General features: G+C 42.8%; 1 protein-coding gene across 1 annotated transcript; it reads right to left on the reverse strand.

Annotated features, from left to right (window-relative positions):
* Positions 1-19,921: 19,921 nt before the first annotated feature.
* G0S2 (G0/G1 switch 2) lies at positions 19,922-21,189 on the reverse strand. Its single transcript, XM_083745914.1, has 2 exons — positions 21,058-21,189; positions 19,922-20,634 (listed from the first exon to the last, which is right to left on the reverse strand). The coding sequence occupies exon 2, from the start codon at positions 20,594-20,596 to the stop codon at positions 20,276-20,278; it is 321 nt and encodes a 106-aa protein (XP_083602040.1). The 5' UTR covers positions 20,597-20,634; positions 21,058-21,189; the 3' UTR covers positions 19,922-20,275.
* Positions 21,190-22,023: the final 834 nt, after the last annotated feature.

Raw genomic sequence — 22,023 nt, forward strand, 5'->3', positions numbered from 1 at the left:
GTAAGGCAAGTGTGGGGAAGCTTCTTCAGCCCCTGTAACTTTCCAGGGGCCACATGCCAGTGTTGGGTAGAGCAATGGATACCAATTTACCTTTATAGTGGTGGACCTACATTTTTGGAGCTCTGAAGCTTGAACTGTTATGGGGGCCTCTTTGCAACCAGTAAGGGGGTCTGGGTAACCACTGTTACCTTCTTCAACCTTTACAACATCTGGGCTACTAACTCTTAAACTTTAGGATTGTTGAAAAATATACAACAAATTTTATACACACAGACACAACAAAAAATAAATCTGTTTGAGTTGTGTGACTCAAATTGGGTGTACTAAATCCAATTTTTAAAGGACGTTTAAGCCATTTTTTAATAAGAGAGAGAGAAATTAAATGTAAACTAAAAAGCATCTAAGGTCACTGTACACTAGGAATTAGTATTGACAATTCAGCTCTTATATAACAGGTGTCATCTTAAATTACCTACTGCTTAGATCTATTTCAGAGAATCTTCTTGGATAGTACAGAACAGTAGAGTACATCTCATTATGTGGCATTCTGGGCATGATGCCATAGTACTTATAGACTAGGCATGACCCCAGTTGGGCTAAGAATCACCTAACAGGATCCTGAACATCTGTGTTTGGAGGAATAACACAAGATTAAAACCAATGTTCCACAGGAAACATTGTTGGCAGCAGTTTGATGATGTCGAAGTGTTCTAGTATAATGGGCATCTCTCCCACAGTCTATGCAGACTCTGGAATCTTGACTGCTAGAATCAACTTAAAAAACAATTAGGAAAGGGGGAAGTTAGCAACATCGTCTCCCACTCAAAAAATAAGCCACTGAAAAGTTAACCCTGAAGTATCTGTTCTTGGTGCAAATCCCCAATGGCATAGCAGCCAAGTAGTAATAGAGTATCAGAGGGAGAGAGAGATGCAAGGCACTGGTAACACTACCAAAAACAAAGCAAAGGGTGCAAATTTCCATTTAATCATTAGTTGCAAAGCTATTCTTATCTAGGGGGCTGCAGTGATGGTTATAGTTAATGAATACCTGCCAGTTTACTCTGTCTTGGGATCATCTCAAAAGCAATAATTGCCAGCTCCTGGTAATTAAAGCCAACTAATTATGAGCCTTGTTATTATGAAACAAAAATTGCATGCAGAAGGTCCCAGTTTCAATCTTTGACATCTACAGGTAGGACTGGGAATGCCTCCTGCCTGAAATGCTGAACCACTGCCGGTAATGGATCAGGCTCATTATTAGGCAGCTTCCTATTTTGCTATCAAATGATGTAAGTTCCAGAAGGTCTGAGAAGTGACAATTTGTCAAAGGCTTTTTGAAAGTCGAAGTATGCAGTGCTTATTGGACCACCTCAATTCACAAGCTTGTTGACACTCTTGAAGAACTAGAAGATAAGCGAGACTGGGCTTACCTTTGCAGAAGAAGTGAAGCTTCAGGCAAGACTTGCTCTCTGAGAAGCTCCATAATTTCATATTGAACACTGCTTTCCATCATTAGGAAGTGCGGTCAGGCTTGATTCATCTTATAGTCAGAGGTTACTTAGTGACTGAACTTCCACATGATTAGAGCTGCCATTCAGTCAACTTTTGAATAGCCATCACATGCTGAGCTGTATGATCCCACCTTGTTATACAGACCATGATTGGGACAAAAAAATAAAAATGAAAGTTGGTTTTCCCCTTCCACACCCCCACAGCAACTGTTATATTACACAGATTTTGCTTGCTGCAGTGTTTATTTCTCAACTTCCCATTGTTGGTGAGGAAAAGATTTTCCAAAAGAAGCAGCACTAGCAGCAGCAGCAGCAACCCCCTCCCCACTTCCTAATAGACATTTAAATAGAGCCGGATGTTTAAAAATGCTTATCACCTGCACATCCCGTTGTGCTAAACTGAACTCAGCACTCTGCGGAAGTGGGAGGCAATTGCTCTTACAAACACAGCCAACCTTTTGTGTGGCTTTTCAGTTATATAATGAGTCCTTGTTTTGCAGGGAAATTCTCAGCTTTCCTGTGACTCTCCTCCTTTTCTTGTTCTAACCTTGAGGTCACAGACTCAGACACTTGACCTACATGAGTGAATCAATGAAGAATTAACAGCTGTCATATCTAACACCTGTATGCTACACCAGTGGTGGGGAGCCCCTGCACACTGCAGAAACTAGCTCTTCTGTTACTTGGCCACATTTTCTAAAACTGCAAATTCAGGATGAATCTAATGAGTTTGTTCAAGTTCATAAATTTAAAAGTTCTGTCATCTAATGAAAGAATGCCCAACTTTGACTCATACCCTGGCAGAGTTTGCAGGTACTGTGTGTGGTTCCCTTGTAGCTCAGTTTTGGATTTCAAGCATGGCTTTTAGTCAATAACTTTGACTTCCAAGTCAAATGAATACTAAATAACTCAGGGCTCTTTCAGACAACCTATTCACAGAACAGCCCCCTTCTCCCCCCAAGACTGTGTTACAGAGCTGTCTAACTAGAGCATGAATGGTTGGGGATAGATCAGGACATACGGTGGTGAGAAGAGTTTCTGCCCATCTTGAAGGCATTAAAGTTATGAAGCCATCAAAAGGATGGCAATTCTGCTCTGACAGATGTGCGTCTCTTTTAAACTGACCCTGGCCCAGTGAACTCAGCCTTTGGTATGGAACATGCAATTTGCTGATGTTCAAATGTGTCATTCCTTTCTAAAGAGGCCATCATAAAAACAAAATTAAGCTTTTGGCCACTTGCCTATACCACATATGGTAAGTCTGTGGCCTTCCAGGTGCTGTTGGATTCAACTTCAATCAACCCCAGACAGCATGACCACTAGTAAGGAATGATGGGAGTTTTAGTTCGACAACATATCCAGGGCATCTGGTTCTCATACCCCTGATTTGACAGCAACCCTGTATTATTTTTTTAAGGCAACAGGAAAATGCTTAATAAATACTGCAGTGGAGTTAAAATGCATTCCTCCACTGCCAGCCCACCCCACCCACCTACGCTCAAAGTTGCTATGGAAACCTGTGAGTATCTAATGATTTGAATTCTAGATATGGTCCTGTCCACACCAAACATGGAAAGCACTATCATGCTACTTTGAGCACTCATGGCCACCAAAGAATCCTGGGAATTAAAAGTTTGCTGAGAGGTGTTGGGAAACACCGGGATTGATTGGTAAATCACTCTGAGAATTGTGAGGGAATAGGGGTCTTCCAGGATCCAGTTCCCAGGATTCCTTTGGAGGAGCCATGAATATTTAAAGTGATATTATACTGCTTTTTAAGAAAACAGCGCAGAAGGGGCCATGAAACAATAATTGGGGCCAATCCCTGGTAGACACCCGTTTGTGTTTTCCAGGATTTTGCCTGTTGCCTTTTCCAATACAGTGTTAAAGTAAAACACATCAAATGAAGACTCTACCATCCCAGGATGAGTACTCCCATCACAGCCAAGAGCACACTTCCAAAACCTATTTCTTTTCCTGTATGTCATCTTACATATTATCTCTTTTTTATTATTGGCACCAAAGCTGCACTGCACTGAATCATTCCTCTCCACTGCAAGTGCTTCTGTTTACATAAGGGATTAGCACGCCTCCTACTTGGCTGATCTCTCCTGATTTTGGCTTGATGAGCTCTTTCAAACATTCAGAGGAGGCTCATGGCCAAACCCTCTTGGGGCTGCACCATTTCAGAAGGTGAGCGGGTCTCCTATGAAAACCCCACACATTGCATTGCAGCCAGTGGTAGCTTTGTGCTGGTAGAAGTGCTTCCACTAGCGCAAGGCCAGGCACCCCACTTTCATCAATATATAGGTAGCCCTCTATACCTTGGGTACCCAGATGGGAGACTACGACTCCCATCACCTGCAGCCAGCGTAGCCAGTATTTAGGAATGAAGGAGGTTGTCTGGGGGCCCAATGTCGAAGAACACGACTCTATACCATATACCATGCAGTTCTCGTGGGAATTCTAGGGAACCCTCTAGGGAAGATTTTCAAGGGGCTTGCATTGCATTGGAGGAATCAGCACAGACTTGTGGGAAATTCAGTGTACCTTCTAGCACAGGAATGAAGAAGCTTTTTTCACCCCAAGGGCCATATTTCAGTACAGTGGTACCTCGGGTTACATACGCTTCAGGTTACATATGCTTCAGACTCCGCTAACCCAGAAATAGTGCTTCAAGTTAAGAACTTTGCTTCAGGATAAGAACAGAAATCGTGCTTCGGCAGTGCGGCAACAGCAGGAGGCCCCATTAGCTAACGTGGTGCTTCAGGTTAAGAACAGTTTCAGGTTAAGAACAGACCTCTGGAACAAATTAAGTACTTAACCTGAGGTACCACTGTATTGGACACCTTCCTGGAGGTATATGGAACTGATGGGCAAGACTAGAAGCAGAGCAATGGATGCTACCATTGCCATGCAAAGTCAGAGGTTTCTACACACACACAACACACACACAGACCCCATTGTCTCTGCTTCACAACCTCTACGTCTGCTATTATCCTTGCTTTGTTTTCCCGACTCTGGAATGTGTCCTCTTGCTTAGAGACAAGATAGAGAAGTAAGAAGGGTGCAGGAGTGCATACAGAAACTAGGCTGTTGTACAAAGGTAAAAATTTATACCCATTGCCCCACCCAGGAATGGCATGTGGCCCCAAGAAAGTTGCTCAGAATGGAATGTGGCCCTCAGACTGAAAATGGTACCACAACCCTGGCACAGTTGTAGGAAACGGAAGAACACTTTTCACAAAGTCATCTGCACCTTCCTTATTTTACCCATTTTACAGCTGGGGAACTGGGGCAGAAAGATTCTATGGATTTCAGCATTTAAATAGCATGGAAAGCATCCATGAAGGGTTTGAAGAGGTCTGTGTGTACAAGAATAAGTTTGATAGAGGCAAAGTGATTGCATGTAAAATGCTCATGGGGTACCTTAAGGGTCAACTGGTTCAACCTCCTGGATTCACTGGATCAAACCCTCCTACTACAGCAGCCCTGACAAGTAGCCATCACAGGGATATAGGATTATAGGAAGCTACCTGATAGTGGATCAGACCACTGAGCCATCTAACTCAGTATTGTCTACGCTGACTATGAGCTGCTCTCCAGGATTTCAGGCAAGAGTCACTTCCAGCTACACCTGGGATTGAACCTGGAATTTCTACATGCAAAGCACTGAGCTAGGGCCCTCCCAGCAAACAAACATAAACACAAAAGCAGTGTTAATTTTTATAGATGCGGAGAAGGCCTTTGATAATATCTCTTGGAAATTTATGAAGGGAAATTTAAAAGAAATGGGAGTGGGACGGGGTTTTGAGAATGGGATTGATGCAATATACTCAGAACAGAAGGCAAAACTGATAGTTAACAATGTGGTTACAGAAGAGTTTAAAATTGAAAAAGGTACACGACAAGGCTGCCCGATTTCCCCTCTGTTATTTATTTCGGTTCTGGAGGTGCTCTTGAATAGAATTAGAGGGGACCGGTTGGTGCAAGGGATTCAGGTCGGAGCGAAACAATATAAACTTAAAGCCTTTGCAGATGACCTAGTCTTGACCTTGCAGGAGCCAGAATCTAGTACAAAAAGAGTATTACAACTGATTCAAGACTTTGGTCGGGTGGCGGGATTCAAACTAAATAAACAGAAAACTAAGGTGTTGGGGAAAAATTTGACAGATACAGAGTCAGAACGGTTTCAGAGAGAAACAGAACTAACTGTGGTTAAAAAAGTAAAGTACCTAGGGGTAAACATAACAGCAAAAAATCTGAGTCTATTTAAGGATAATTATGAAAAATGTTGGTCTGAAATTAAGAGAGACTTGGACAGTTGGACAAAATTGAAGCTTTCTTTGTTAGGCCGAATTGCTGCTATTAAGATGAATGTATTGCCAAAGATGTTGTTTTTGTTTCAAACATTGCAAATTGTGGACAAGACGGAGTGTTTCCGGAAGTGGCAGAGAGATATTTCTAAATTTGTCTGGCAGGGCAAAAAGCCCAGAATTAAGTTTAAGATATTAACTGATGCGAAAGAAAGAGGGGGCTTCGCCCTGCCAGACTTAAAACTGTACTATGAAGCCACAGCTTTCTGCTGGCTAAAAGACTGGCTACTTCTTGAAGACACTGATGTGTTGGACTTGGAAGGTTTTAACAATGCTTTTGGCTGGCATGCATACTTATGGTATGACAAAGTCAAGATCAATAAGGCCTTTAAGAACCATATTGTCAGGAAAGCAGTATTTAATGTCTGGACAAAATACAAAGACTTATTGGAAAACAAAACTCTGAGGTGGCTGTCCCCTCTGGAAGCCAAGGCCCGAAAAAGGCCCAATATGGAGGCCAAATGGCCAAAATATTGGGAAATATTAGAAAAAGACGGTGACAATTGGAAATTGCAGAGTTTGGAGAAAATGGAGGGTAAAGTGTGAGACTGGTTACATTACGCTCAGATTAAATAAGTTTTTAAAAATGACAAAAAATTAGGGTTCCAGGTGGAGAAATCGAAGTTGGAGACAGAATTGCTAGAACCAAAGACTAAGGTACTATCAAGAATGTATAACTTGCTGTTAAAATGGAACACACAAGACGAAATGGTTAAATCTGCTATGATAAAGTGGGCACAGGATATTGGGCATAACATTATGTTTGAGGACTGGGAAAGGTTGTGGACCACTGGGCTGAACTTCACTGCATGTAATGCTTTGAAGGAAAATGTAATGAAAATGATATACAGATGGTACATGACCCCAGTTAAACTTGCCAAAATATACCATTCGTCTGATAATAAATGTTGGAAATGTAAAGAAAATGAAGGAACATTCTTTCACCTCTGGTGGACTTGCCCTAAAGTGAAGGCCTTCTGGGAAATGATATATAATGAGTTGAAAAAGGTATTTAAGTATACCTTCACTAAGAAACCAGAGGCCTTCCTCCTGGGTATTGCCGGCCAGAAGGTGTTAAAGAAGGACCGAACATTTTTTATGTATGCAACAACAGCAGCAAGGATACTCATTGCCAAGAATTGGAAGACTCAAGATCTACCCACACTGGAAGAATGGCAGATGCAGCTGATAGACTATATGCAACTGGCAGAGATGACCGGCAGAATCCGAGACCTGGGAGAAGAAAGGATTGAAGAAGATTGGAAGAAATTTAAAATTTACTTACAAAAATATTGTAATTTGATTGAATGTTAAGAAGGATGCTTGATCATAAATAATTGGCCACCACTAAACTAGATCGGAATTAGATGATAAGTGTTTAAAAGACAAACCCTTTGGGAGAACTATTAGATTATATTTAAACAAGTGGATATAAGATTGTAAACAAGATGATAATTTGCTTGAAAAACCTTTTAACAATGTAAGTGGGAGCAGGAGACGTGAGGAAGTCCAAACAAGTTATGAATTTTTGTGTGTGATATAAGCAATGTTGTTTGTTACTTATGCTTTTCTCTTATAAAAATCTTAATAAATATTTATATATATATAAAAAAAGAGCTAGGGCCCTCCCAGCCTCTACTTAAAGACAGCTAATGAAGGAAAAGTTCACTATATTCTGACACAGTTTGTTCTATTGGCGAACAGTATGTACCTTCAAGAAGCTCTTCCTAATCTCTAGACAGAATCTCCAGAATGAGACCCTTCACTGGAGGACCTCTTAATAGCCTGCATGAGCTTTTTTATTTCCAAAGAATGATTTGTCCCAACATCTTGGCCAAATATCTATCACACTTGGTTTCTGTTGTACCAGACGGCAGGGGTATGTTTACTAGACATAAGGAAGAACAACGTCTGCTGAAGCAACAGAAAACAACAGAAAACTCTCACAGAGTTTAGTGGGACTTATTCCCAAGTATGTTTATTGATTAGACTATGAGTTGCAGAAACTGCTTGTCAGAAAGACTGACAAGCCAATTGCATTAGCTTGCTGCATAATTTTTATCTCTGATGTAAAGATCATTTCATTAGCAGCTTCAATGGTATTTAAACATAGCAGGTCTCATTTCCTTTCTGACATCGAACAAGACTCTGCCGCACATGTACAGAGACCATATAGATCAAGCAAAGGTATTTTGTTGTTTATGAACAATACAATGACTGTCTTGGGGGTCTCTGGCTCCCTGGGCACTCCTTAGCCTATCATCAAATGAAAAGGAGAAAGTTTCATGAAGCAATTGGTCTTCTGACATCTGCTCACATGTATGCTACACACTACGCCTGCTGCTTCCTTTATCCTTCACAAACATCTTCTAAATTGAGCTGGGAAACATAGTCAAACATGAGGAAAAACCCCAAGATCTAGTCCAGACAGTTGGGACAAAAGATACATCAAGATGCCCTTGAAAAAAGCATCATGAAGAAGTCACTACTGAAGCAAGGAATTCCAAACTCAGTGAGACTCCAATGCCCATCAGCTACAGCCTATGCTGGCTGGATAATAAAAAACTGCTAGATTCAGGCAGGTAGCCGTGTTGGTCTGACGCAGTCAAAATATATATAAAAAATAAAAAATTGTCCAGTAGCACCTTAAGACCAACTAAGTTTGTTCTTGGTATAAGCTTTCATGTGCATGCACACTTCTTCATGCACACAAAAGCTTATACCAAGAACAAACTTAGTTGGTCTCTAAGGTCCTCCTGGACAATTTTTAATTTTTTTAAAAATATATTTCAAAAATTGCTGGAAAGCATCAAGTTGGCAAAGGCTGCCTAGAACTCCATTTCTCACTTGAATATTCAAACTATTTTCAGTCAAACTATTTTACAGTAAGTGCATTAAGGACTGTAGCTGTAGATCTTATCAACAAGATTTTGGCAATGCCTGTTTCTGGATTTCATGCAGAGTGAGTCACTGATCCAAAAGATTTTTTTAAGCATACCACGCGGTTTAAGATACTTGTATATTTCAACCACTTTCAACAGGCAGAAAGCAGTATATCAAATCTGTCTCTTCTCCTTTCACATTTTGCGTCAGCTGTGGGGAAAGGGTGCAGTTGAAACTGGATCTTAACATGCTAGGCACAAACCTGGGGAATTGTCTATTCACACCTAGCCAAAGCGAGTTGATTCCATGTCATGGTAAAGTAAGCTTGAGAGCACGTTCACGGTTGGGTCTCAGATTTGGGATGCTTTAAATTTCACTGGAAGTCCGACAGCTTTAGGTTCTGAATAGCCTAAAAGACAGCGAACTGTTGCCACTGCGTGGCTCTCCTCTCTTTTCCTTGCAGCATCTAGCACAAAACACGTTGCGTGTCATTGCACTGTGCAACATGTTTGGAAGTCACAATGCCACTATGTACCACAGCCTTGGGCTCACATACTCGACCCCACCTTAAACAAGAAGAACAGGAGAGGCACAGGAAATTTCTGACAACAGCCAGATACAAAGAAATTCTGTGCCACCTAGTGACTAAACCCTATAATGACACTATCCGCATAATAACCAAGTCCTGAGATCCAAATGTTTCTTTTATTTTATATCTTTCTTCTATCATGGAGCCTGAGGTGGCACAGATGGGGTTTTCAGAAGCTCTGCCATGCTAGCACAGGCCAGCTCCAAACCTGCTTAGCACCAGCAAGATGACTGCCTCATGTGCACTCAGACCTTGCCCTTACACATGTTTTTACAATTCTACCACGACCCCTTAGGAACTGTTCAAAGCTGCTTTCAAACATTGGGAAGCTGATTTTGCTTTTTCAAGGACACGTGTTTCCGAGACCACAAGCAAGAAATGGATCCTTCCCCCAAGCTGCCAAATACCACCAGGAATTCTTTATGAAAGGTTCAATTGACACCATCAAACAATCATTTAGGCATCTAGAAAAGCAAGCCAATGCCCGCCTCTGCTCTTTGGAGAGGGTAAGATTCTATTACAGGGAGTGGAATGCACTTTTATTGTGTTAGGAAGTTGTTTATTGGGCAAGTGTCACACTGAGTAACACTAGACGCTTTTGCAAGCATTTTGCTCTCCATGTAAATAGATCAGGGCGGCAGAAGCCAATGCCATTTTCTTCCGCCATGATGGTGCTATGATTTAAGCCAGGCATGTCCAAAGTCTGTTTCGGGGGCCTAATGAGGCCCACTGGTCGGTTTAATCCGGCCCCTGTGACAGTTTATTTCCTGGGGTAAAATCCTAAAAAAAGCTCAAAACTTCAATCCTAAAAAATCCTTGCTCCCCAAACACCCATTTCAGGGATTTCTCCCTGCCACCACTAACAGTTCCTTTCCACCCACCTGGACCTCCATCCATCAATGATGGTACTCCTCTATCTGCCAGCATCCTTTCTGCAGAGAAGTTCCTAATGTACCATACCACCTTCCTCCACTATTCAGCACGGTGATGGTAGAATTGTTCCCTTAGTAATTTGTCAGTGAACACATTCATGTTATGGTCGGGAACTTAATCTTCTGGAGCCACTCTTTTGTGAACGTTTACTGAAGGGCATGTAACCGCAGCTATCTCAGAAACACTTCTATGTGCATTCCCAACTCGTGTAGGCATGCATCTGGCAGCCACTCCTGGATACTATTCTCGATACTTTCTTTTTAAAAAAGAAACACCACCCCTCTACATTTAGTCTTGGTGGCATTTGGAACCTGATGCTTCAAGCCTGTAAATAGCAATATCTCCTTCTATAAACAGCCTCCCTGCCCTTGAGAGAGGTCTAAAAGGGTGGGTGGAATTTGGAAATAATACAACAAACTATCATCACTTGACTGAACTGGCTGCCTGTTAGTTTCCAGGCCCAATTCAAAGTGTTGGTTTTGACCTATAAAGACTTAAATGGCACTGGACCGCAATACTTCAAGGACTGCGTCTTCCTGTATGAACCATCCCCGACCCTCTGCTCCTCATCTGAGGCCCTTCTTCATGTGCCTCATCCATGAGAGGTGTGGAAGATGGCAACAAGAGAAAGGGCCTTCTCTTCAGTGGCTCCCCTGTTTGTGGTTACATTGCCCTTCCACATCATAGCTGCTATTGTGCATTTGGCTTTTATTGTGAGAGAGAAAGGATTGCAACTAGTTATACTATGAGCTCAGAAATTTGTCTTCTACAGTCATACTAAATGGTCCATTTAGCTCACTATAGTCTACTGTTTCAGAAATCAGTCCTTTCCAGCCCTACAGGGAGATGCTGGGGATTGAACCTGGGAACTTTTGCACTACCACTAAGATATGGCTCTTTCCTGCTTTACGTTTTAGAGTAATGGTAGCTATGTTTGCTGAAGTACAGGATTCCCCTTGTCCTGGAGTCTGCATGAATACCTACTTTGTACTGGGCCAGAGCAATGGCTCATTCGTTTCAGTTTTCGCCCTGTCAGGAAACAGCTTTTCAGTTTGGATTTCCCAAACAGATTGCATAAGATGTTATATAAAACAGGCCTGAAACACATATTGTACTCTGCCCTCAGAAGCCGTGCCCACATCTTTTTATTAGTTAAAAAAAACCCACACAGATTTTATAGGAAGGAGGTTGAAATGCTCGAAAACTTTACACATATTATTGTATCAATGATTCCCACCCCCCCCCCAACACAATTTACTCTCTAGCACTTTCCCCATTAGTCTGGTTATTAAATGCCACATCGACAAAGTAAGATGGATGGGTTGACCTCTTTTGGTAATATTACGAGAGTGTTGACCTCTGAGATTACAACAGGTCAGGAGGCAGAAACAGTGCTGGACGGAAGGACTAACATAATCCTGTCTATTCTAGCTGCCTGAGCCACCTGGGTGCTATTCCAACAGTTACACATATCTCTTTGCATTAAGCTTATAAACGATGACATTGCACAACTGCTTCCAAAACGGTACAGGCTGCAGTGCTCTGCCCCGTTCATCCTGACGAGAATCAAATTGCCATTTTTAAGTGTGTGAAGTTGAAAATATTCATTAGATTAAGCTCTGCTCAATCAAGCATTAGCCAAGACCAGTGTTGCTTTTGAATAAGGTGGCAGGGGTGAGAAAGTGTGTTTTCTAATTTACATGTCTTTTTATTGCTACATTTTATATCAATAGCCTTGCTCAGTGGAAACAAGGTTTAATAGCTAATGTGTCTTCTAGGAGGTAAAGTATGATACTCTGCAATTGGGCATTTTCACTGGAGCAAATATGACATACTGTGTTGATGGATCATCACTTAACAATAAATTACTACTACTTTACTGTATCAAATTTTTGCATCCCCCCCCCCTGCAAAAGTTGCCTCTTTAGAAGTGGTGGCAAAAAAACCCATAGGAACATTGCTACATTCCACTCTTTCACAGATTTTTTTTCCACATCTATTTGTCTCTACTTCTGTTTCTCCTCTTTTTAAATTTGAAAGCTTTTTCACTGTGTGATTTCAATCAAATGTCATGTCATACATACATACATACAAATGCATACTTTGGGGTTTGGAAGCTGGTTCCAAAGTACTAAACTAGTTATGGATGTCAAGGCTGAAATATTGGAATTGTCTGGAGATCATAAGCTTTGGTGAATACAGATGTACAGTGGTACCTCTAATTACAAACTTAATTCATTCCGGAGGTCCGTCCTTAACCTGAAACTGTTCTTAACTAGAGGCATGTTTTCGCTAATGGGGCCTCTTGCTTCCGCTGCACCTCCGGCACACAATTTCCGTTCTCATCCTGGGGCAAAGTTCTCAACTTAAGGTAACTCTTCCAGGTTAGCGGAGTTTGTAACATGAAGCATTTGTAACCTGAGGCGTTTGTAACTCGAGGTACCACTGTACAAGGTTTGAATCATCATTCAACTTCTAATATCAGTGAAACCAAAGCAAGCTGCATTGTAAAATTATTATTTACACCATTACCTTTTTGAATGGGTTGGGGCCAAACACTACATTAATAAGCAGTAGGGACTTTGGGTTCCTACCATTCATCACTGCCTGTACCAGTAAGCTAGCTTGAAGTCACATAAGTAGTACAAATTCCTGTAGACGACTTGTTCCTCAAACATTTTGACCCCAAATACGCAGATGTTGAAACAAATTATGTCTAACGTGCTGTCTTCTAAAAACCAGGTTTCTAGCCCCAAATGGTACAAATATGAACAATGCAGAGTGAGGTTTCAGGTGTCAGATGGGTGGGTGGAAAAGAGCGGAACTACTAGGGACTAGAGGGTGGGGGTTCAACACCCTGTGTTGTCTTTGCAGAAACAGGACAAATTATGGAAATTTACCATGCATGTATATAGAATTCAAATGATCAATGCAGAGTTTTGGACTGAAAGCATCCTTGGAAAAGAGGTTGTAGCAGCAACGTCAGACTACCCATGAAGAATGACAAGCAGAATGAAAAATCCACATGGATTTTACAGGAAAGCTCCACGGACAGAAACTGGGGCATCATGGTCCTTTCCTGAAAAATATGTGTCAATTCTACCCTTCAGTCTAAGACGTGCATTTCTTTCTGGTATTCCCTTTGAACTGATCTTCTTAACCCAGCATTTAAGACCTCAGCTGCCAGTGTTAACATGCGAAAGCAAAAATTAAAAACCAGCAGTTGTTTGTGAGTCTGTTTGCAAAGGAAACCATGTTGTGCTGGCAGTCTCCCTAATTATGCTCCCTGGAGATCACATTCTCTAGGCCCAGAAGCATGAAGTTGGCAGGCTGGCTGAACACTTGATGGGAGGGTGCTTTTCTTATCTCTTAAATCAAGCATGGAATTGGGCCAGCCACTTGTCACTCCAGAGTGCTGGAAGAGAGGTCAGACTTATTTTCCCATATTTGTTTGAAAGTCATCACAACCTCATAACTCTTTTTTCATAGCTTCCTTGCTGGACACTCTCCATGCAGAGTGTTTTAACTAATCCCCAGTGGGCTGGCCAGATTCAAAAGAGGAAAAGGCTCTTGTGCCTTTAGAAGCTGCACTACATGCTACAACTGCTGAAATCCTTCTTCTACATAACCATTAAAGGTGCAGGGATCCTGAGTTTCCATTTGAAAATCTCATGCCAGTAAAGAAGCAAACATTTACTTTAAAAACATACAGCTATCAATGGCATTTCAGCCATGGGCACAGCATTTCACATTATTAAACAGGTTTTCTTGCTCCACTGGAAGAGTCATATGAAAGCTACAAAATCCAGTTGAAATGGAACTTCTGCCATTTCAGAATCACAAGCTTTACAGTGCAGTCCTATGCATCTTTACTCAGAAGTGTACCTCATCATGTTTCGTGAACCTCACTCCCTAGTAGCACAACCTGATGCGTTCATTTGCCCCAGCTGCAACAAAACATGTCTCTCCCTTATTAGTCACTACAGCCATGGCAGGTGCTTCAACCTTCCAACAGTTTGACTTCACCCCCAGAGGCACACATCTCCATTGTCTCCAGAGACAGATGGATGCCCACAACTCCCCAGTAAGTGTATTTAGGATTGCAGTCTTAAATGTTTCAAAATATATTTGTAGTGTTTTCTGTTGCTCTCCTTATTTGAAATCCATTGTCCTCTGTCTTCCTTGTCTGTCAGAGAGATGGGCAGGTGACCAACATGGGCTCATTTTAGGGTGATTAGGGGGGAAGTGAAGTGCCCCCACATCCCATAAAAGCAGACACACCCTTAAACTTAGTCGGTTTGGGTGGTGTGTGAATGTTTGGGTCTCTGAATCAACTTCCACCAACATGTCGGCTGTGCAGCCAGAACAGATGGGATCAGTAACTTAGTTACATTTTTTGAAATATCTGCCTTGTTTTTAATTTACTGTGTGCTGTGTCTGTGGCTGGGATTGCAACATGCCTTTTAGGGCATGGGACTCTCTGAGAGCTGAACTCCAATCTTGCTGCTGACTTTATTTGAGGAAGGCAATTGCAATTTTATCCTTAGTGAAGTTTGTTCTCATTTGTATGCTAGCTGCTAGGGAATGCAATTATCTTGGATCTTGACTGCCTGAGGAAAAGAGCACTGAAAGACTTGGTGGGAACAAAGTACTTTCTCAAATGGAGCTGTTGGCTGACATCTTAAGATTTCCCAGGACAGGGAAACTTGTGTGGGTTTTGCCATTACAGGAGCAGGACATCTCACATAGCATTTGTTCTTTTTTTGCAATAAGGGTTTTTTTGTGGGATGATAATACCCATTTCCATTTGGTTTTTATTTTTTATACTGAAGTCTTGTGCAAGAGTGATATTTTCCTGATTAAGGATTGCCTAAGAGTGATAACAGGGACGTGGGTGGCACTGTGGGTTAAACCACAGAGCCTAGGGCTTGCCGATCAGAAGGTCGGCAGTTCGAATCCCCGTGATGGGGTGAGCTCCCGTTGCTCGGTCCCAGCTCCTGCCAACCTAGCAGTTCGAAAGCACACCAAAAAGTACAAGTAGATAAATAGGTACCGCTCCAGCGGGAAGGTAAACGGCATTTCCGTGTGCTGCTCTGGTTCGCCAGAAGCGGCTTAGTCATGCTGGCCACATGACCCGGAAGCTCCCTCAGCCAATAAAGTGAGATGAGCACCACAACCCCAGAGTCGGTCACAACTGGACCTAATAGTCAGGGGTCCCTTTACCCTTTACCTTTTAAGAGTGATAAAGAGGTGTTGTAAAGAGTACGTTTCCGAGCACAATTCAAAGTGTTGGTGCTGACCTTTAAAGCCCTAAACGGCCTTGGTCCTGTATATCTGAAGGAGCGTCTCCTCCCCCATCGTTCTGCCTGGACACTGAGGTCCAGCTCCGAGGGCCTTCTGGCGGTTCCCTCATTGCGAGAGGCCAAGTTACAGGGAACCAGGCAGAGGGCCTTCTCGGTAGTGGCGCCCGCCCTGTGGAACGCCCTCCCATCAGATGTCAAAGCGATAAACATCTACCTGACATTCAGAAGACATCAGAAGGCAGCCCTGTTCAGGGAAGTTTTTAATATGTGACATTTTAGTGTATCTTTCATCATTGTTGGAAGCCGCCCAGAGTGGCTGGGGAAACCCAGCCAGATGGGCGGGGTACAAATAAATAATAATAATAAAATAATAATAATAATAATAATAATAATAATAATAATAATAATAATAAATCTCTGAACTATTTTTTAAAAAAGTCTGATGTATATGATTACGGCAGAACAACTACTCCAAACAGGGTTGCTGAAATTTGAGCATGCCTTTAGCATGCGGCAATTGGTGGAAATAGTCATAGACTTACAATATTGGCTGCTGGAAACAAAATGGTTAGGTTGTGCTCTGGTAAGGAAGAAATGAGAGCGGTGATAATGACCACACATATGACAAATTGCTTATCCCAAATAATGCACTGATCACCTTCCACACTGACTGGAGGTGTAGAACAGGCTATGTTTACTGATCAAATCTCCCATGGTAAGAAAATACTCTGGATTAAATTTAAACTGAAATACGGGTTGGCATTTTGATGGCAACAAGCTTGTGTGGAGGCTTTTCTTAATCAGCAGCTAAGATTCCACAATACACTCTCACCAGGTAGGAGCTCTCTATAGGAAAATAAAAGACAGGTCCCTTGGTTGCTCCTCCTGTTTCAGAAAAAGGACTCACCACTGCCACCCAGTGCTACTTCACATTATCCCCACTTCTCACCCATCCCTGAGCCATAGGCAGTACAGTACCTCCCCCCCCCCCAATCAATAATTTCCTAGGGCATTATAAGGTTATTGTTGTTGTTGCTTTAAAAGGAGAAAACAGAGCCTCTCCCTCTCTAACCTCTTGGCTTCTCCAGACACCTGTGGTGATAAGATTCAGCCTATGGCACCCAAATCTCTCAGTTCTTTGCACTACAGTGTAGCTGCTTGTGGAAACTCCATCATGGCTTTTTGTTGTCGTTTAGTCGTGTCTGACTAAAGAACTGTAAAGGACATCTTGATCCCAAAGGGAGCAGTGAACCAGAAATATGCTATTTGTTTCAGCTGAGCAAGCAGCTTGTTTATGCACACTCCTTTTCATAGTGTGCATGCACACGAAAGCTCATACCAAGAACTAACTTAGTTGGTCTTTAAGGTGCTACTGGAAGGAATTTTTTTGTTTTGACTCCTTTTCATAGACAGGTGGGTAACCTGCAGCCTGAAGGCAGCAGCTTCCAACCTAATTTATGTGACTTCCCGAACCACCTGAAGCTGCTCCACTCTTCCATCCCCTGGAGAGCTCCTTCATTCCTGTTCATTTCTTCTTTATTTACCCTAGCTTTTAAAAGAGCCCCCTGCCCCCATTCACCCATGCCTCCTTTCTATGCATTTTTCAGAACTGGAAGGGGTAGTATTTACAAAAAAAGAGAAAAAGATAGGTTTTTCAAAAAAATTCATTCCTTTTTCCTTTCCTGGTTGTATGGCCTGGGGAAGAGACGTTTCCTCCCCTAGCTGCCTAACAACAACTTGACAGGTTTAATGTGAGCGGAGCAGGGCTTTTTCCCCCAGCTGGAACTCACTGGAACTTTCAGCATCTCTCAGGTGGGCACCGTTGCCATTCTAAGAGAACAAGGGAGGCATTCATGGTACCTCTTTCTCTGGAAAAATAGCATTGGGGTGTATCATGCATTAGTACACAGCATTCCTCTTTTAACTGGGTGTGGTATGATGTGTTTTTATGTTATTGCAAGCTGGACACTTTTAGTTAAGAATATTGTAAATCTTTTGATGTATTGCAATTTAGTATTTTTTTTTTAATTGTAAATTACTTTGAGATGTTTTTGTAGGGACAACTATCATAGTAACAATAGTAACTATTGTTATAGTAAAGTCAGAAAGTAGTTACAGTAGCTATATTGGTCTGTTGTACTAAAAATAAAATAAATCCTCTGTCTACACATTTGAGAGTAACCCCATCAGTGGGGCTTACTTCTAATAGAATTCCTAGTCCTATTCAGGTCTGTCTGAGAATTGAAGCAGGGTTGTTTTCAATTAATTGATATAGACCATCATTTGATCTGCCTCTACCCACCATTGGCATGCACCCCTTCCTTGATGGAGTATCCCCAAATGAATGTGGCTCAACAGGAAAAAGTGGCCCATCACTGTTTAAATACTATAGTAGCATCATGACCTGTGACTTGATTCATTCTATAAAATCTGTTCATTGACAAAGTGGGCTCTTAACTACCCTCTGAGAGCACCAGCTATTACATTTGACTGGGCATGGAGAGGCTATAGAAGGCCCAAAACTTGTTTGTTTATGTGACAGTACTCACTGGTAGGGAGTACCAGCACTGCTTTTTTGCTGCCCATGGCAGCCATTTTTTACTGGCACAGATGGCACTTTTATCAGTGTATGAGTACTGACACCTCATTTATAATAATAATAATAATAATAATAATAATAATAATAATAATAATAATAATTTAATGATAATAATAATTTATTATTTTTACCCTGCCTGGGTTTCCCCAGCCATTCTGGGCAGCTTTCAATAGAACATTAAAAACAGAATAAAACCTCAAACATTAAAAACTTCTCTAAACACGGCTGCCTTCAGATATCTTCTAAAAGTCAGATAGTTATTTCCTTGACATCTGATGGGAGGGCATTCCACAGGGTGGGCACCACTACCAAGAAGGCCCTCTGCCTGGTTCCCTGTAACCTCACTTCTCACAGTGAGGGAACTGCCAGAAGGCCCTCGGAGCTGGACATCAGTATTCTTTTTTGGTGGAGGGGAAGACAAATTTTATTGGAAGGACACAGGGTGGATTATCTCTCTCTGACCAAGCTGTACAAACATGTCACACAGGGGAGTTTTGACCCCATTGGGCTACAATCAGCAGCGGGTCACAGAACAACCAGTGGGCCTCACGTTCAGACTCCAGAAGTGTGAGCACATCCCCTTCTCAGACTGGATGTTATGGAATATGGATGATCAAAAGGCTGATGGCATCCTTGAATTCCACACAGACCTGGGTGGACTGTGCCTGTGAGTTAGTCCAGTCCAGCACTTCGGTGACTCAGGCCAACTTGATGGGTCCATGGCAGAAGTGACACCTCATTTCTTACAAGCAACCCCAACCCATTGGAAATTCCTAAAGCTGGCTGAATCTATTTATTAAATTATACTTGACCTAATTATCTATTATGTTTCCTCTATTTTCTGATGGAGTGTAGTCAAATTAGTAAGTTAACCATAATGTAACAATGTAAAGAGTATTATCAATATAAGGCAGCACCGTGACTGCGGAAGTACTGTATACTCCAGAAGATCCCTTTGTAGAGCAAGCTACGTGCTAAAGCCAAAAGATGACAAAGCACAGAGCAAAGAGGAACTGCCTAATGAAGTTTCCAGGCTGGGGAAGGCACAGATGATCTAGTGAATTTGAAACACCAAATCAACTGACAAATATTTCATGATTTTTAAACATTGTATTAATTGTTTCAATTTTTAAAAATTGGCAAAATGTGTGGGTTTTTGGAAACAGAACCAGGAAGTGTTCTTTTTTGGGTGATTTCCCCCAAAATGCTCAACAACCTTCCAAAGAAAAGCGAAACTTTTTGCATCTGGATTTCTACTTTTTGAAGTATGGCAACCCTAGGCTACTGGGACATCTCCATTTCCCCCTCCTGATATATTCAGATTCCCTAGTACAGGGATGGAAAACATGTGCCTCTCCCCACCATATATTGCTAGGCCAGCTGGGCTTATGAGAGTTTTGAGTTCTATGCCCTATCGAAGGCCCCAAATTCCCCATTCTTGTTGTAGTATTCTGTTCCTAAATTACCAGCAAAATATTCCTGTATTCTGATGAAAGGTTTCAGAATTCAGACACTTAAACTCAACCCCAAACATATTTTTCCTTGGCAATGTCTCATTGATTGCTTCTGTAGCAGTGGATACCATTTCCCCCCTCAGTCAAGAGTGCTCAGGAACACAGACCAATTGCCCCAATCCTAAGTATACTTTCATAAAACTAAGTTCTACAAAACCCAGAAATGATGATGAAAGATCCCCCACCAATGCAAGATGACCAAAGCCAATAGTGTCAGGTATAAAATAGTTTATTTAAAATGAAAATGTATGTAAATTGTATGCATAGTTATCATAATAACAATAATATAAAAACAACCACCCCACACAAAGGTGGGTACAAGATGCTACAAGCTTCACATATCCATACCTAAAGAACAGGTATGTAGATTGAAATGGCTGTGTAGTTAAAACTGCTGCATGGCAGCAAAATAAAACTGTCTTGGTTTTAGGTATAGAGTCCATTTGCATCTCGCATACAAGTCACAGTTCTCTTGCCTTCTGGAAACTACACTGTCAAGAAGGAAAGGGGCAAGGAATGTCCTGTGCATTTCATGTCACCATGTTCTTGCAGGCGCTGGACGCGTTCTTATGATGCATGCTGCCGGTTCACCAAATTTCTCACTGCTAGCACCTGCTTGCTTTTTTCCAGTGTTACACCCTCCTGTTTCTGAGGCACAACCTCCTCTTTTGTCAGGGGGGTGGCAGGTCTCTCCTCTTCCTTCTCCCTCTCCTCTTCCTCCTGCCTCTCCTCAGAAGCGAAAGGGCTGCAGACCGTCTCCACCAGGCCAATGACCACACCAAAGAAAGTCAGCACGCTGCCCAGCATGTACAGCTTGACCATCTTCCCGTTGGGTTTCTGGCTGAGCATCTCTTTGGCAAAGGGAATCAGCTCCTGCATCGTCTCCATCGTTAGCTAAGGGAGTAGACACAGCGAGTCACAGAGACCTGCAGAGCAAAACGGAAAAGAGAAAGGACATCAGTTGCAGTTCAAAGGATGCCTCCCCCTCGCCAAAAAAATCCCACAAGCTGATCTGACTTTGAAGAAACCGACAGCATTTACAGAAGTGCAATTTACAATGGCCACGTTATCTCTGCAATTGCAATGCAGTTCGGATTATCTACCTGTCTCACTGCAGGACGCATGCACCAGGCTTACCAATGCAAAAAGCATGGGGGCTCGGAGAATCCCGGCCCCCAAGCAGCCCCACGCTTGCAAACCTTTAATTCGAGGAATTCAAATCGCGCTCTGCACAACCTCATCCCAAACTGGATCTAGGTGAACTGAGCCGCCAGCTATCGACCTATCTCAGCGCCTGTCGTTTAACATCCTGATTTTGCTTTCAGAAAACAGAAACCCGCCGTACTCACCAGAACCACAGAGCTGTCAATCTTTGCCTCGAGAGATCTCTTGCTTAAGCAACAGCGGTGCTTTTTCTCTCTGCTCTTTAGATCCGACCAGGCACTCGGTGCTGCTCAGCTGTTGCCTTTGCAAGCGCGCAGCCCGGGCCTTTATATTCCCCACGCTGGGCGAAGCCCCGCCCCTGGCCCCAGTCAGCTTGCAAGAGGTCGCCCAGGCAGGCGGAGGGCCAAGGGGGCTGTCCATGCGCCGAGCACGCCGCGAGCACACGGAGGGCTTAGGGGGCCGGACCCTCCCGGGACGCGCGAGCTGGCAAGGCGCAGGGTCGGGGTGGGCGCCAGCTGCCAGTGACCCGGGCAAGGAGACGGGAAGGGGGAGGCCCGTCTCCTGCGCCAGGAGAGAGGGGTGTAGTTGTGTGTCACGTAGCAAGCGGCGGGCCCTCAGACGGGATCTTTACTTTTCTTTTTGCAAAGGTCGGGGGGGGGGGTTAGCCCATTTTGCGCAGCCAGGGAATAAGCAGGCGGAGACGTGCGCGGGTGCCAGTGTTAGGATGACCTTCACTCCCCCCACTCTAATAAAACAGCCTTGCGCTAAAGGGCATGAAGGCTTTGCAAGGAGGCTTAACCGGTGACTTGGCTTATATGCCTCTTCGTTTGCTTTGTTTCGCTCAGTTGAGTGATTGGGGTTATTGACCGGCCCCCAAGCGCAATGGTTTAAGAGCAGGGGACACACGCTGCGTCCAACAGCAACCAAGTGCCCCCCAGTTGTTGCTGAGATGCACCTCCCATCAGCCCCAGTCAATGCACTGGGATAGAGGCTCCTCTAATGACTCCGGGGTAGCTTTGTGGATAGGTAAAGCTTTGAACCCTGGTTTTCCTGTGCCAAACTGTCTGCTGACTTTGCCATACCTTAGATACCCAGTTTCTATATACAGTGGTACCTCTGGTTATGTACTTAATTCGTTCCGGAGGTCTGTT

This window comes from Podarcis gaigeae (assembly GCF_964106915.1).
Source record: "Podarcis gaigeae genome assembly, chromosome: 6".
Lineage (NCBI taxonomy): Eukaryota > Metazoa > Chordata > Lepidosauria > Squamata > Lacertidae > Podarcis > Podarcis gaigeae.